This window comes from Eschrichtius robustus, chromosome 7 (genome assembly GCF_028021215.1).
Source record: "Eschrichtius robustus isolate mEscRob2 chromosome 7, mEscRob2.pri, whole genome shotgun sequence".
NCBI lineage: Eukaryota > Metazoa > Chordata > Mammalia > Artiodactyla > Eschrichtiidae > Eschrichtius > Eschrichtius robustus.
The window spans coordinates 104,742,804-104,758,571 of NC_090830.1; the positions used below are offsets into that span (position 1 = coordinate 104,742,804).

The 15,768-nt window shown below is 39.1% G+C and overlaps 1 protein-coding gene across 2 annotated transcripts in view; it reads left to right on the forward strand.

Annotated features, from left to right (window-relative positions):
• Positions 1–2,757: 2,757 nt before the first annotated feature.
• Positions 2,758–15,768, forward strand: part of KIF11 (kinesin family member 11) — a 52,331-nt gene continuing 39,320 nt past the window's right edge. For both annotated transcript variants that reach the window (XM_068548212.1, XM_068548213.1), the window contains exons 1-9: positions 2,758–3,065; positions 6,940–7,072; positions 7,299–7,396; positions 7,485–7,563; positions 8,653–8,838; positions 8,965–9,089; positions 11,572–11,662; positions 12,217–12,459; positions 13,845–13,940. In XM_068548212.1, coding sequence (XP_068404313.1) covers positions 2,989–3,065; positions 6,940–7,072; positions 7,299–7,396; positions 7,485–7,563; positions 8,653–8,838; positions 8,965–9,089; positions 11,572–11,662; positions 12,217–12,459; positions 13,845–13,940 — 1,128 coding nt within the window. In that variant the 5' untranslated portion in view covers positions 2,758–2,988. The remainder of the gene's footprint in view (positions 3,066–6,939; positions 7,073–7,298; positions 7,397–7,484; positions 7,564–8,652; positions 8,839–8,964; positions 9,090–11,571; positions 11,663–12,216; positions 12,460–13,844; positions 13,941–15,768) is intronic.

Sequence of the window (15,768 nt, forward strand, 5' to 3'; positions counted from 1 at the left end):
GAATCTTTCATTCTAGCAAGGTAGACAGACAATACAGTGACAATGTAATTATAGATTATAGTAAGTGTTATTTAGGAAATAATCAGCATCTTGAGACAGAAAATTAAAGGAGGAATATGCTTTAGATAGAATGGTCCAGAAAGGCGTTTTTAAAGAGAAAGTTGAGTTGAGATCTGAAGGATGAGAATGGGTAAGCCATGCAAGGAGCCAAATGAGAGAGCTGTAGGGAGATGGTACAGCAAATACAAAGGTCTGGCTGCAGGAAAGAGCTTAGAAGTTCTGGAGCATGGTAGTAAGCTGTGTGGATAGAGGCTGGAGTTGTTTGTGTTGGCCAAGGCCAGACCATGAGGGTGTTGGGGCCCATGATAGGCTGCCCCAAAAATGTACCTCAGTGGCATATTGATGATTTGGAATTAAAGTTACTTAAGAAAGGGTCACTGCCACAGGGACACGTTGACCCTTCTGTCTCCCTGCGAGCAGGAAATAAACCTCTCACGTGAAAGGTGCACTACCTGCATCTAGAGGTAAAAGGACACCCTTATCGCCAGAGACAGGGAATTCAGGCAAGAAGCCTATATAAACAGATCTTGTTACTTCTTTAATTTGCTACCCCAAGCCTAAACTCTGTTTAGATTATTCACTAATTGAGCACCCCAAACTAAGTTTCTCTGTCCTGTCAATTTTTCATAAATTTATCGTTTGTCTAAAACTTACAAGCTGCCTGCTTTGGCCACTTCCTAGGTCCCATTTCTATGAGACCTCCTTGTGCTCCAATTAAAATTAGTTTTTTCTGCCTGTTAATCTGTCTTGTGTCAATTTCATTATTAGTCCAGCAACAAGAACTCAGCATGGGTAAAGGGAGAAATTTTTCCCTTCCTGACAAGGGCTTTACAGAACATGGTAAAGAGTTTGGATTTTATCCTAGGCATACAATGAGAAGCTAATGTAAGGTTATAAAGTACATGAAGGGCATAATCTGTTCGTTTTTAAAAATAGCCTTCCTTTTGCTGAATGGATGCAGTGGGAATGGAAAAGAGCAGAAGTGGCGAGACCTGTTAAGGAGGTTGTTAAGGACAGTTATTCAGGGAAGAGATAAAAGAGACTTTGAATAGAGTGGAGGACAGAGGTGATAAAAGCAACAGGACTGCACTGGACAGGGAGAAGAAAGGAATCAAAGGTCTGGTTAGCACCACGTGTCTAAATGAGAAAGATGAGGGTGGCGGTAAGGGGGGTAAAGAGTTCTGTTTTGGACAGGTCCATTGTGAGATGCTGGTGAGCCATCTAAGAGGAGATATCAGTAGGCACCTGGCTATGCAGGATGGAGAGGACCATCCATCTAAGCTGTAGATGTAGATGTTTCCTTGGGGGAATGTAGGAGGTTAATAAGCAGAGGAACACTTAAAGGGGCCTGAGAGCTTTCCACCCCACCTGGCTGTCACTTAAGAAACTACAACGTATCTTGGGACTTCCCTGGTGGCACAGTGGTTAAGAATCCGCCTGCCAATGCAGGGGACACGGGTTCCAGCCCTGGTCTGGGAAGATCCCACATGCCACAGAGCAACTAAGCCCATGAGCCACAACTACTGAGTCCGCACGTCACAACTACTCAAGCCCACGCACCTAGAACCCGTGCTCCGCAACAAGAGAAGCCACTTCAATGAGAAGCCCGAGCACCACAACGAATAGTAGCCCCCGCTCGCCGCAACCAGAGAAAACCCGCACGCAGCAACGAAGACCCAACGCAGCCAAAAATAAAATTAATTAATTAATTAAAAAAAAAAGAAACTAGGATATCTAGGTTCCCGTGGGCTAAGTGTGGCCCAGAGGCGCAGTTCCCAGAGCCGACTATGGCACAGGCCCATGATTCATTATTTCCTGGGTCCACAACCCACATCTAAGCTCGTCGAGTCACCCCAAGCACTGCCCAAACGCCCAGAGTACCCTTACGGAAGCCAGCGGTCACTGAGGGCGAGCCGGGCCAGGGTGCGTGGGCTGCCGGGATTTGTAGGCTGACTGGGGCGGGCGTTTGCGCAACCTCCTTGAGACTCTGCCGGACGCTGCGCCACGTAGACAGAGGGAAGTGCTCCCGGAGCCTGCAGCAGTTACTGCAGGACGGCTGTCGGAAAGTGCAAAACTGATCTTGCTTTCTTTCTTCGAATCATTTGGGGATGACGATTTCTCATCAGTTGAAGGATAAATTCCTAGTCCTAAAGTGACATTCAGTGTCCTTTTCATCACCATTTCGTACCCGTGGTAGCCTTAACACTTCCTAATTATTCTTCAAGACTAGTCTGGACGTTTCCTCCGAGAAAGGGGCTTGCTTTGCACCTCTCTTCTGTGCTTCCACAGCACTCTCTTACAATTCTCTAATAACAATTATAATCACGGCCAGCCTTCCTGAGCGCTTCCATGCTCTAGTCTAAGCTATTTACCCGCACCACCTCATTAACTCTCACACAGCTCTCTGAGACGGTTGCTATTATTCCCATTTTGCAGATGAGAAAATTTTGGTTTAGAGACGCGATGTAATTTGACCAAGTTGAGCAAGTTGAAGTGTAACACTACTAAGCCCGGCGTCTCTCCCACTAGACTACGAGTTCCGGGTGGGCATGGTCGGATCTGCTATTTACTTTCCCGCGGGCCACGCCCCGGGGGCGGGATCTGGTGACGACACCGCGTCCCATGGTGCCTTGCGCGCCTGCGCTGCAATTGGCCCGGAGACTCGGCTCCTTTTTCAAATTGAGGCGCCGAGTCGTTGCTTGGTTTCCTGGGCTTCGGGCGGAGACTAGGTCGGTGATTCGAAGGCTCGGGCGGGTGCAGGACAGACGCCGGGGCCAGTCACAGTCCCTGGTGGAGAGCGATTTCCCCGGCCACGCCAACACCCGACAGGGGAGGAGGGCACCCGGGTCCGCGCCGGCCGCCGAGCCGCTCCACGCCCCACGGCGCCCGAGTCCGCGACCAGGCCTTGAATTTTCGGCGGGGACCGTCATGGCGTCTCAGCCGAATTCATCTGCGAAGAAGAAAGATGAGAAGGGGAAGAACATCCAAGTGGTGGTGAGATGCAGGTAGGCCGAGCTTGGCATGATTCCGAGCCCCGGGCTTTGCTGCAGGGCTCCTTCCTGCGAGGTCCGAGGAGAGGGCTTTTGTTTGCAATTTCTGAAGGGACCAGACCTTCCTGTTTCATAGTTATCTGCGTTCTGTTTGATAAAATGACACCAGGTTGCTGTGAGGAGTAAATTAGTATTTTTTCTTTTTTTTTTCAGAAGAAAGGACATTTATATCTGAGTTTATAGTTTAAACTGCTATTGAGAAGGAGAATTTGGTCGCCGTTCTTTAGTGAAATGTGTTCTTTTCTAAAAAACTACTGTCGACAAAGATTTAGGTGTCACTCCTTGCAGTTGGTCCGTTTGGAGATGACTGCACACCTACTTTACAGATGTTTTAGCACTTATGTTGGGATTACCATCCTCTCCATCACCTCTAAAAACGTAATCAGTCCCCTCTTCTCTTTATTCTAGATGCAATATTTCCTTAATCCCTACTAAACAAGTAAACATCACTGTATTTAAAATTTAAAAATTAAGTTGTAGAGTGAGTTTATGTTTTTAAGATCAAGGAGAAAACTTAAGTTCTGCTACATTTCCCAGTGGGTGGGTGAAGGGGTTCAACTCTCCCCTGATTGGTTTCCATATCACTTCCCAATTTTAAAATGAGCTAGGAGAGGAAGAACATACTTGAACATACTTGAGGCCCTCCACAGTTTACTGGTATTTGTGTGTTTTTTATGTCTGTTTTTGCTGCTGTTGTTTTAAAAACTACCAACTATCAGAAACTTTTCTGTAAGTCCAAACATATTCTAAAATTAAAAGGTTATTTAAAAAGTGTATTAACAAACTTTCTTAGGTTATTGCCTACACAGCTTTGGTGACTTGAGTTGTAGATATCAAAGGTAATAGCTAACTTTCTAAAGTAGATGCCAGAGAAGACATTTGGTGGTAACCTTAAGTCTAGCCAATTACATTCTAGTTGCACTCTAGGGCTTCTGCTAATAGTTACTTGTTTTCAAGATTAAAAAAAACAGCCTATATTCAAATGCAAATTTTTAGATGATTTTTGATTGTTTAGTAAAGTCAAGTGGTATTACCTTTTCTGTGTGGCTTTATTTTCTTTAATTTCATTTTTATTGTTAGTTACAGAATATGTCAGACCTTTAAAAATTATAGAGAACAATGAAACAGACATTTGCGTATCCATCACCCAGATTAGAAACAGAACAATCATTACATCTAGAGTCCCGGAGTATCCCTCCGCATCCCTTTTCTCTACCCCAAGAGTTAAACATTATCCTGAACTTCATGTTTATTATCTCCATACATTTCAAGGCTTAACTTAAAAAAGATTTCTTTTACTTTATCACTAATGAAAATTGCTTAGGTTGTGTCTAATGTTTACAATAATTTCAGTATAAAGAGATGTTTTTCTTTTCAAGTTAGCCTTTTCTTTTTCAAATAGCCTTCCTAATGCAAATATGTCCATAAACTTTACTAAATAAACAACTTATGAGGCCCTCGGAGGTTGTCAAATCTTTTCTGTAAAGGGCCCAGATAGTAAATATTTTAGGCTTTGCAGGCCATATGTGGTTTCTGTCACATACTCTTATCTGATTTTTTCCCCTGGTTTTTTTTTTAAATTTATTAAATTTATTTATTTTTGGCTGCATTGGGTCTTCGCTGCTGCGCCCACGGGCTTTCTCTAGTTGCGGTGAGCGGGGGCTACACTTCATTGCAGTGTGTGGGCTTCTTATTGCGGTGGCTTCTCTTGTTGTGGAGCACGGACTGTAGGCGCGCAGGCTTCAGTAGTTGTGGCTCACGGGCTTAGTTGCTCCGTGTCATGTGGGATCTTCCTGGACCAGGGTTCGAACCTGTGTCTCTTACATTGGGAGGCAGATTCTTAACCACTGTGCCACCAGGGAAGCCCTTTTCCCCCAGTTTTAAACTTTTAATTGGCACAGTTTTTTGTAGCCTAAGAGATCAGCAAAATTTGAAGAGGTGACTTCATTACTTGATTACAATGAATACAGTCTTTACGATGTTCTTTACTTGTACAACAGCTATATGAATATTTATGGAATGAATGAATGGATTTAGCACTTCATTCAAAAAGTCCGCTGGACACGACTTTTTTTTAAAAAATCCTCAGTCTTTCTTTACCATTTTGGTTGTTTGAATTTTAATATACTGTAGTGAGGCCAACTAAAATTGATGGGTTTGCTAGTGTCATCAGCAGAAACCTTGCAATATCTAATTAAAGAAGTCTGGATAGGAAAATAGTTGCTTAGCAGCACTCTTTATTGTAGTGCAAACAGTCCCTTAAGCTTCTCTCTGGGAGCTTTGATAACTCTTAGGAATGTGTGATTTGTGTGAATTTCTACTACTCTGCCCTGACAGCTTGAATGGTATTCATTTGGTAACTTAATCACACATCCAGGCAAGAGATTAGACCAATTGGAAAAGGTTTAACCACGTGAGAGGAATTCATTCCACTTGATACTTTTGTCCTACCTCAGTACAAGTTGGTATTGACTTAATTTTGTTGAACTTTTAATAATACTGCATACTGTGACTTATGTGCATTGTGTAGGTTTCAGTACATTTGACAAATGACAGCATGACCAAATATTACTTGGAAGTTACTGAGTTAAATTTCCCAGGATCACAAATTTGGTCTTCTGACCAGTCAAACATGCTAGGGGGTGGGGCATGCCAGAGGACACTGAGGTATCCTTCTTAAAATAAATAGCACCTAGGTTCGTCTAGTAATGAGGGGAAAGATAATTTCCTATTTGGTGTTTCCTGTCACAGTATGTGATAATGAATGGGAAAAATGACCTCAGGTCAAGAGTACACCTTTCCCTTTGGCCCAGACGTGCGTTAAATATATCAATATCTTATAGATGCTATTCTGTGGACTATGGTTCTTTTTAGCTTTCCGATCATTCCCCTTAGGATGACATTTATTAAGCAGTGTAGTATAACAGATATTTGAGTGCCGACTGTGTGCTAAGCATAGTAGACACTGGGGAAACAATAAATTAAACAGGATTTCTTTCCCTACACTGTGAGGTTGGTACTATTACCAACCTTAATTTTCAAATGAGGAGACAGGCACAAAGGGCTACATTTCCCAAGCAGACTGGATGGAGAGTCCTCACTCTACTGAAATGCCTAAGGAGGCATTTATTATCTTAGATTACTTCACAGGGAGTCTTTCCCGTCACCCATGCCTCTCCCCTCTCCCACCCTGTCCCAATTAAGGCCACATTAAACTTTTGCTGTATGTTCCTACCTTTTACGTACCCTTTCTAAACATCACCTCTCTTATAATCACTTGTTTTATGTCACTGTTCCCCACTAGACCTCACAGTGCTGTGAGGACAAACTGAGTTAATACATGTGAAGCACTTGGAACAGTGAGTACCTGACACCTAGTAAGCACTCACGTATTAGTCATTATTTTAATCTGTTTTTTATTTTGTGCCATTTATCCACTGGCAGGTTAATATTTTGAACTCAAATCTGGCATGTTATTTCTACTACATCATAACCTAACTTGACTGGATTCTAAGAACAGTGGAAATAGAATTCTAAAAAATCAGTTTGGCATTTTTTACAAGTTAATTCTGTTAGCATCTACTCCAAGAAACTGTCAAAGTTGTACATGTCTTTCAAAACTTTTTAAGAAACTAATTTTATTTCTGGGAATTGAAACCTTAAAATTCTGCTGTCTGCCTTAGCAGTGTCATTTACTCCTCATTTAATCTCTATCACCAACAATGTAGTTAAAACTTCACATTGTTCTTGTCTGAGGTATTAACAAAAATGTCATCAGTAACCAGATAACTAAGAGTTCTTGAATAACCTTGTGTGTTTCTTTTTACAGACCATTTAATTTGGCAGAGCGGAAAGCTAATGCCCATTCTGTAGTAGAATGTGATCACATACGGAAAGAAGTTAGTGTACGAACTGGAGGATTGGCCGACAAAAGCTCAAGGAAAACGTATACTTTTGATATGGTACTTACTTCCTAAAATGCTTCTACTTCTTTATTATTCACTAATGTAAAGTTATCCTAGTACACATATTTTCTGTAGGTTCTAGTGTACAGTTACAAATTTCAGTTAATCCTTTAAGTTGTCAAATGGTTTCTAGTGGGCTGAATAAGTTAATATATTAAAAACAAAATTATTAAAGTTATTCTGAAGTTTTTTTTTTTAAGAAATGCCTTTTTTTTTTGGATAGGTTTTTGGAGCATCTACTAAACAAATTGACGTTTATCGAAGTGTCGTTTGTCCAATTCTGGATGAAGTTATTATGGGCTATAACTGCACTATTTTTGCGTGAGTGAAACACTATTTTTCAAATTGATGAAAAGGTTTAGATGAGTGTATTCATTTTTTTGTTTAACACTTTTGTTAATTTTGACAGATATGGCCAAACTGGCACTGGAAAAACCTTTACAATGGAAGGTGAAAGGTCCCCTAATGAAGAATATACTTGGGAGGAGGTATTTATTGTTTATAACAGACTTCTGTCTCTAAAGTGGCTGAAGAATAGCCAAATAAAACTTGGTTGAAGGCCTGTCTTGAAATGGAAAAGATCACAGTACCCATGTCAAACATGAATTTAGGATAAACTACTACTACAGTAAAATTAAAGTATATGGTATGGCTTTTGTTTAAGAAACATACATTCTTATTGGGAGAGAGAGGAGCAATACATATGGCACAGTTAAGTGATAAGAGAAGGGTCTGTTTCGGAGAGAATAGTTAGAGCAGACTATGGTGGGAAAGTGGAATGTGAGTAGGGCTTGAAGGGGAAAACCTTGCAGTGCGGGAGTTAGTATCATAAAGTTAGCATACGGGGGAAGCGGTATGGTACTTTATTAATGATGGCTTTGAGTGTTCAAGAAATTAAGATAGCTGTATTGTTGGATATTATAGAAAGCACATAGTACGTTTCACAAAGATTTCTATCAAATGTGTTTAAATGAGTTTAATAACTAAGTTAATTTTCCGTATTATCAACATTTAGGTAGATCCTTTTTTCTAGTGGTTACATACCTGAGGTATTAACTTACTTTATGCATGGATAATAAAGTTATGGAATTGTAATCATAGGAGATATGGAACAGGATTAAAGCACAGTTTCAAAATTTAGAGTCGTAACAGTTTTATTAAGGATGCTTAGACATTTGAGAAACAACTTTGTTTTATGTCAGAATTAGAGAATATACTGTTAGATGAACCACTTCTGATTAAAATGATGGTGTTATGTTCTCATGAGAAAACTTGGAAAGGATTATTGAAATTGGCTTTATAAGTAGCTTGGTTCAATTGGTTTCTGTGTAATGCTCAGGCATAAAGTGGCTGACAGGAATGACAGATTTGTGGAAGGTGTAAGGAAGAATAATTACTGTTAAACAGACTGTTGTAAATGGCTTGGCTTCTCCAACAGGTTAGTTTTTGTTTTGTTTTTAAACCTGTTTTGACATACTTATGTTTAAATATACTATAAAGGAGGCCCTTGTTATATGTGTTTTAACTATTGCAGTAAACGGCATTCTTTAAAGTCTTTATTAACATTACAATTTCAGGATCCTTTGGCTGGTATAATTCCACGTACTCTTCATCAAATTTTTGAGAAACTTACTGATAACGGTACTGAATTTTCAGTCAAAGTGTCACTGTTGGAAATCTATAATGAAGAGCTTTTTGATCTCCTTAATCCATCTTCTGATGTTTCTGAGAGACTACAGATGTTTGATGATCCCCGTAACAAGGTAACTTCAGTCTTTGAGAATGAAATGTCTCCAAATGTTAATGTGTGATACTTTGGGAAGTCCATATATATATATATATATATATTTTAAACCAATCTAATGGATGCTTTTTTGATATTTTGTCAGAGGGGAGTGATAATCAAAGGTTTAGAAGAAATTACAGTACACAACAAAGATGAAGTCTATCAAATTTTGGAGAAGGGGGCAGCAAAAAGGACAACTGCAGCAACTTTGATGAATGCCTACTCTAGGTGAGAAAGCCATTGTTTCCCCCACCGCTCCATTTCCTTTTTAAGAAGAATTATGAACTTGGGGAATCAAAGTGGGGTGAGTCAAGGTATGTGAGTCACACGTCTAGATTGTATGCTAGATTGCATGCCTTAGTAATTGGCTTGAGATTTATAGGGAGAGCACCAATGTTGGGAGAATGTTGAAAGGAGAACAAAGACAAGTTGAACTTGAGCAGAAGTATTAAGTCTTTTTAAGGAGAAGATTTCTTTTCCCAAATGAAATTATACATGGGAGCCCAGATTAAAATGTGGCTGCTGTAGTTGATTTGGCAGTGGGATGCTCAGAGGCTAACCTCCTCAGCCTTAGGAAGGTTTGCCCTGAGCACTTTTCTGGAGCCTCTCAGTGTACTGAGAACACAGTTTGAAAACCCCTGATTTGAGTAAGGATTAGAAGAAAATCAAATGACTTTATTTTATTTTTTTCCAGCTTTATTGAGGTATAAATGACAAAAATTGTATATATTTAGGTTGTGCAACGTGATTTTTTTTTTTTTTCCCCAAATGGCTTCATTTTAATGTAGGAAGACAAATGGTCACTAACACTGGCTTTCAAGAGGAGAAAGGGGCATATTTGATAGTACCCCTTATAGGATGCATCCCAAACTCTCCAAATGCAGTTCACCAAGTCAGAGGTGATTTTTTTTCTGCTAGTCTTTGAAGGAAACATCAGAATGTAATTGAAAGAGCTATGGATTAGGAGTTAGATATTTGTGTTTAGTTCCAGTTCTGCAGTTAACTAAATATGTTACTTCAGGTAGTTAAACTTATCTGAATATCATTTTCCCTGAGCTACAAAATGACTTTTAGGGCTAACTCTCATTTCTTTGCTCTCTTATAGTTGGACATTTCTACAATATGCTATAACGATTATAATTGCAACTCTGTAAAAATATGTATGCATTTAAAGAAAGAAGAAAAATAGCATAACATGAAAGTAATTAAGATCATGGAATTATGGGTGCTTTTACAATTTTAATTAAATTTTCCTATAATAGCTTTCCATTTAAAAAATTAAGTTATAAACCAATCATAGAATGAAATTTCCATTTTCATTAAATGATTGGTTTATAACTTTATTTAGAATTTGAGGAATGAACTTAAGAAAATTTCTTTTCTCTAAATACTTTTCTCTGAAATATGAAATTCTTATTCTGTAAATTTGCATAATTAGGGATTCCCTTTTTTGTACATAGACTGGAATAAAGATCTCTTCTTATGAATGTATGTGATAAAGAGAAGGAAAACGTAATTCATTTTTCCAAAATCAGACTTAACTTTTGTGCTTAATTACATTAATTCCATAATCTTCAATTAAGAATGGATAAATTATGGTAGGAAAACATGAGATGCATGTTATAATTCAAATCTATAGTTTATATTTTTCCATGTGCCCTTCCTCTTTTGTTATATAAAATAATTCAAATAATTTTGTAAAAATGATACTTATTGTAAAATTTTCCAAGTAACGTGAAAAGTACAAATGAGGAAATTAAAAATTACCATATGCCAACCATCAATGACATTAACAAACATAATGTCATTTACCAAATGTCACTGATGCAGAAAGGAATGATGTCTTTGGTTGTCTATATGATTTTGATATCTCTCAGATAAAAGTTGAATGTCAGTATACAGCATAAGACAGACTTTGGAAAACTTTATAGTCTAGCAGTGATTATCTTGTAGTGTTTTGGTAAACACTGCTGTTTACTAATTTCTGCTGTTCAGTGGAAGGAGCTACCTATCTCTGATGACATTCTCAAAGCAGAGCAATGTACTTTTAGAACAATTGACTTTGAAGGGGAGTAATCAGATGGCTTGCCTGGTGCTGTTTGAATTTATGGTAATGACATTTCAAGTGGTTCTTTTTTTAAAATTTTTTAATTTTTGGCTGTGTTGGGTCTTCATTGCTGTGCACGGGCTTTTTTCTAGTTGGGGGCGGGCTGCTCTTCGTTGCGGTGCACGGGCTTCTCATTGCGGTGGCTTCTCTTGTTGCAGAGCACGGGCCCTAGGCATGCAGGCTTCAGTAGTTGTGGCTCGTGGGCTCTAGAGCGCAGGCTCAGTAGTTGTGGTGCACGGGCTTAGTTGCTCTGCGGCATGTGGGATCTTCCTGGACCAGGGCTTGAACCCATGTCCCCTGCATTGGCAGGCGGATTCTTAACCACTGTGCCACCATGGAAGCCCCTCAAGTGGTTCTTATAAGTAGAAAGATCGATTGCAAGCCTTCCCTTTTGGGATCTCCCCTGCGGGCAGCAGGTACAAAAAAACAAAAACCTAGCATTCTATTCATCCACTGTCTTCCAAAATCTTATTAGTATCTTCTCTGATACTATCTTTTTCTACCCTGGTGGATTTAGATCTTTCTTTGCTGTTTTCAATATTTTATAGAAAGCAAATAATGTTTTGTATTATAATGACTGGACAACTTGGTCTTGTTTTCTAGTCGTTCCCACTCAGTTTTCTCTGTTACCATACATATGAAAGAAACTACAATTGATGGAGAGGAGCTTGTTAAAATTGGAAAGTTGAACTTGGTAAGCATCATCAACCTTAATACCACTGTTTCATTCTTTCTGTTTTTTTTTTCTGGTTTTATTGAGGCATAATTGCCGAATAAAATTATGTATTTAAAATGTACAGTGTGGCAGGATATCCTTTCTCATGGCTGAATAATATTCAAGTGTGTATGTGTGTATCACATCACATCTTCTTTATCTGTTCATTCATCAATGGGTACTTAGGCTGTTTCATACCTTGGTTATTGTGAATAATGCAATGAATGTGGGAGTGCAGATATTTCTTTGACATAGTGATTTCATTTCCTTTGGATACATACCCAGAAGTGGGATTGCTAGGTCAGATGGTAGTTCTATTCCAATGTTTAATTCTTTATCACCTCATAAAGCAGCTTGAAGGTTTGTATTTATAGACAATATTTTTGTAGTCACTGGGTTATTAGGTTTGTAGTGGATTGTTAATTATAGAAAAATTACTGGCTATTTAATATATTTATGTACAATACGAGAATGAAAGTCTTCTATTCCAAATCCAATAGACTGAGAACTTACTTTTATTTTTAAAATTTAAGGTTGATCTTGCAGGAAGTGAAAACATTGGACGTTCTGGAGCAGTTGACAAGAGAGCTCGGGAAGCTGGAAATATCAATCAATCCCTGTTGACTTTGGGAAGGGTTATTACTGCTCTTGTAGAAAGAACACCTCATGTTCCTTATCGAGAATCTAAACTAACTAGAATTCTCCAGGACTCTCTTGGGGGGCGTACAAGAACATCTATAATTGCAACAATTTCTCCTGCATCTCTCAATCTTGAGGTAAGCTCTTTGAAAGGTATCCGGAAGTGTAGTAGCTATAATTCTTATTTAATATCACATATTTTTAAAGTTCATCAATTGGCTTCATTCATTCTATACTACAGTAAAAAGAATCTGGACATTGCATGTGGACATGTAGAGGAGGACACCACTGAAAAAATTGTCTTTCTCCTTTCTGACAGTTTTTAATCTTAAAAAACTACTTACTGGGACTTCCTGGGCACGGTGGTTAAGAATCCGCCTGCCAATACAGGGGACATGAGTTTGAGCCCTGTCCGGGAAGATCCCACATGTCGCGGAGCAACTAAGCCTATGCGCCACAACTAGTGAACCTGTGCTCTACAGCCTGCGAGCCACAACTACTGAGCCTGCGTGCCACAACTAATGAAGCCTATGCACCCTAGAGCCCGTGCTCCACAACAAGGGAAGCCACCGCAATGAGAAGCTCACACACTGCAACGAAGAGTAGCCCCCACTCGCCGCAACTAGAGAAAGCCAGTGTGCAGCAACGAAGACCCAATGCAGCCAAAAATTAAAAATAAATAAATAAATAAATAGTTACTTAAGGGGGGTGGGATGAATTGGGAGATTGGGAATGACATATACACACTACTGTGTATAAAATAGATAACTAATGAGAACCTACTGTATAGCACAGGGAACTCCACTCAGTGCTCTCTGGTGACCTAAATGGGAAAGAAATCCAAAAAAGAAGGGATATATGTATACATATAGCTGATTCACTTTGCTGTACAGCAGAAACTAACACAACTTTGTAAAGCAATTATGCCCCAATTAAAAAAAAACCAAACTAGTTACTTAATTGCATTTTTCCACACAGTCTTCAAAGAAAATTGCTGTGGTCATTAGCAGTGGATGGTCTGATTGAGGACTTAGAAGTGGGTTAAGTGAATGCTACTGTTTTAGAGGCTGCTTAGAGAGCACTGAAGATGGGGTTGGATGTGTGGGAACAGGTAGGAAAACCAAGAGAAACAACAAAGATGGTAAAATCTTTTATTGGGTTATGTGCTTTAAATGGAATTAGGAAAGGTCTCTAACTCCCCTTTCATTTAAAAAAATATCTTTATTGGGATATAATTCACATACCATAAAATTCACCCATTAAAAGTATATAATTCAGTGATTTTACTGTATTCACAGAGCTGTGCAACTATCACCAAAATCTAAACTTTTTTTTAAAATTAATTAATTAATTTTATTTATTTATTTTTGGCTGGGTTGGGTCTTTGTTGCTGCACGCAGGCTTTCTCTAGTTGCGGCAAGCCAGGGCTACTCTTTGTTGCGGTGCGTGGGCTTCTCATTGTGGTGGCTTCTCTTGTTGAAAATTAATATTTTCAGTAATTGGCCTTTTCTTTTCATCACAGGAAACTCTGAGTACATTGGAATATGCTCACAGAGCAAAGAACATACTCAATAAGCCTGAAGTTAACCAGAAACTCACCAAAAAAGCTCTGATTAAGGTATTTGTGAATTTTTGTGGAGTAATGTAATCTTGCTTGACAAATGTGAAAATGAGGAACTGAAATAGATAATTGTTAAAAAAATTTATTAAATTGCCTATGGTAAGGCTTTCCATCTAATGATTTGAACTAAATACCCTATGTGTTAAAATGTTTTTCCTAATGCTAATATGTTGACTTTACCAGCTCTATCAAGTCAGCAAAATTTAAGTGTATAATGGTGCTTCAAGGAAGTTTTAATTAGTAGTTCCCTAATGAATAATGATATTGAGCATCTTTTCACATGTTTATTATCCATTTGTATATCTTTTTTTGTGAAATATCTACTAAATCCTTTGCCCAATTTTTTTTTTTTTTTCCAGCTGATTCTTTTTTTTTCTTTATTTTTTATTTATTTATGGCTGTGTTGGGTCTTCGTTTCTGCGCGAGGGCTTTCTCTAGTTGTGGCACGTGGGGGCCACTCTTCATCGCGGTGCGTGGGCCTCCCACTATCGCGGCCTCTCTTGTTGCGGAGCACAGGCTCCAGACGCGCAGGCTCAGTAATTATGGCTCACGCCTTTGCCCAATTTTTAATTGGGTTGTCTTTTTATTAAGTTGTAAAGAGTTGTTCATATCTTCTTGATACAAGCCCTTTATGAGATTGTTTGTAAATGTTTCCTCCCAGTCTGGCTTGTCTTTTCCTTTTCTTGGTATTGGTTTTTTTTTTTTTTTAATTGAAGATTTTATTGAGGTAACTGTAGATTCACATGCAGTTGAAAGAAATAATACAGAGACATGCTTTGTACATTTTATCAAACAAAATAGTAAAAAATCACCACAGGGATATTGACATTAATAACAACTCACTGATCTTATTCCCCAGTTTTCCTTGTATTCACGTGTGTGTGTTTAGTTAATGCTATACAATTTTGTCACATGTGTAGGTTCATGGAGCCACCACCACAGTCAAGATACTGAACAGTTCCATCACAATAAGGATTCCTCATTGCCCTTTTATAATCTTTTCCTTCCCACTTTCACCTCCCCTCCCTAATCTCTGCTATCCACTATCTGTACTCTATTTCTAAACCTTTGCCATTTCAAAAGTGTTATTGAATGGAGTCATATAGTATGCAAACTTTTGGAATTGCCTTTTTTTTTTTTTATATTTATTTATTTACTTTTGTCTGCATTGGGTCTTCGTTGCTGCGCGTGGGCTTTCTCTAGTTGCGGCGAGCGGGGGCTACTCTTTGTTGAGGTGCGTGGGCTTCCCATTGCAGTGGCTTCTCTTGTTGTGGAGCACGGGCTCTAGGCACACAGGCTTCAGTGGTTGTGGCTCGCGGGCTCTAGAGCACAGGCTCAGTAGTTGTAGTGCACGGGCTTAGTTGCTCTGCGGCATGTGGGATCTTCCCGGACCAGGGCTCGAACCCGTGTCCCCTGCGTTGGCAGGCGGATTCTTAACCTCTGCGCCACCAGGGAAGCCCTGGAATTGCCTTTTTTTCACTCAGCATAATTCCCTGGAGGTTCACCTGACTTGTGCATATCAATAGATTTTCCTTTTTAGTGCTGAGGAATATTCCATGGTATGTGTATACCATACATACAGTTTGTTGTCACATTCACCTGTTGAAACACATATGGGCTGATTTCAATTTTTCACAATTATAAATAAAACTGCTTTGATCATTTGTTTACAGTAATTTGTGTACACATAAATTTTCATTTTTCTGGGATGATTGCCCAAGAGTATAATTGTTGTATGGTAATTGAATGATAAGTTTTTAAGGAACTGCCAAGCTGTTTTCCAGAGCGGCTGTACCATTTTACATTCCCACTAGCAATGTATGAG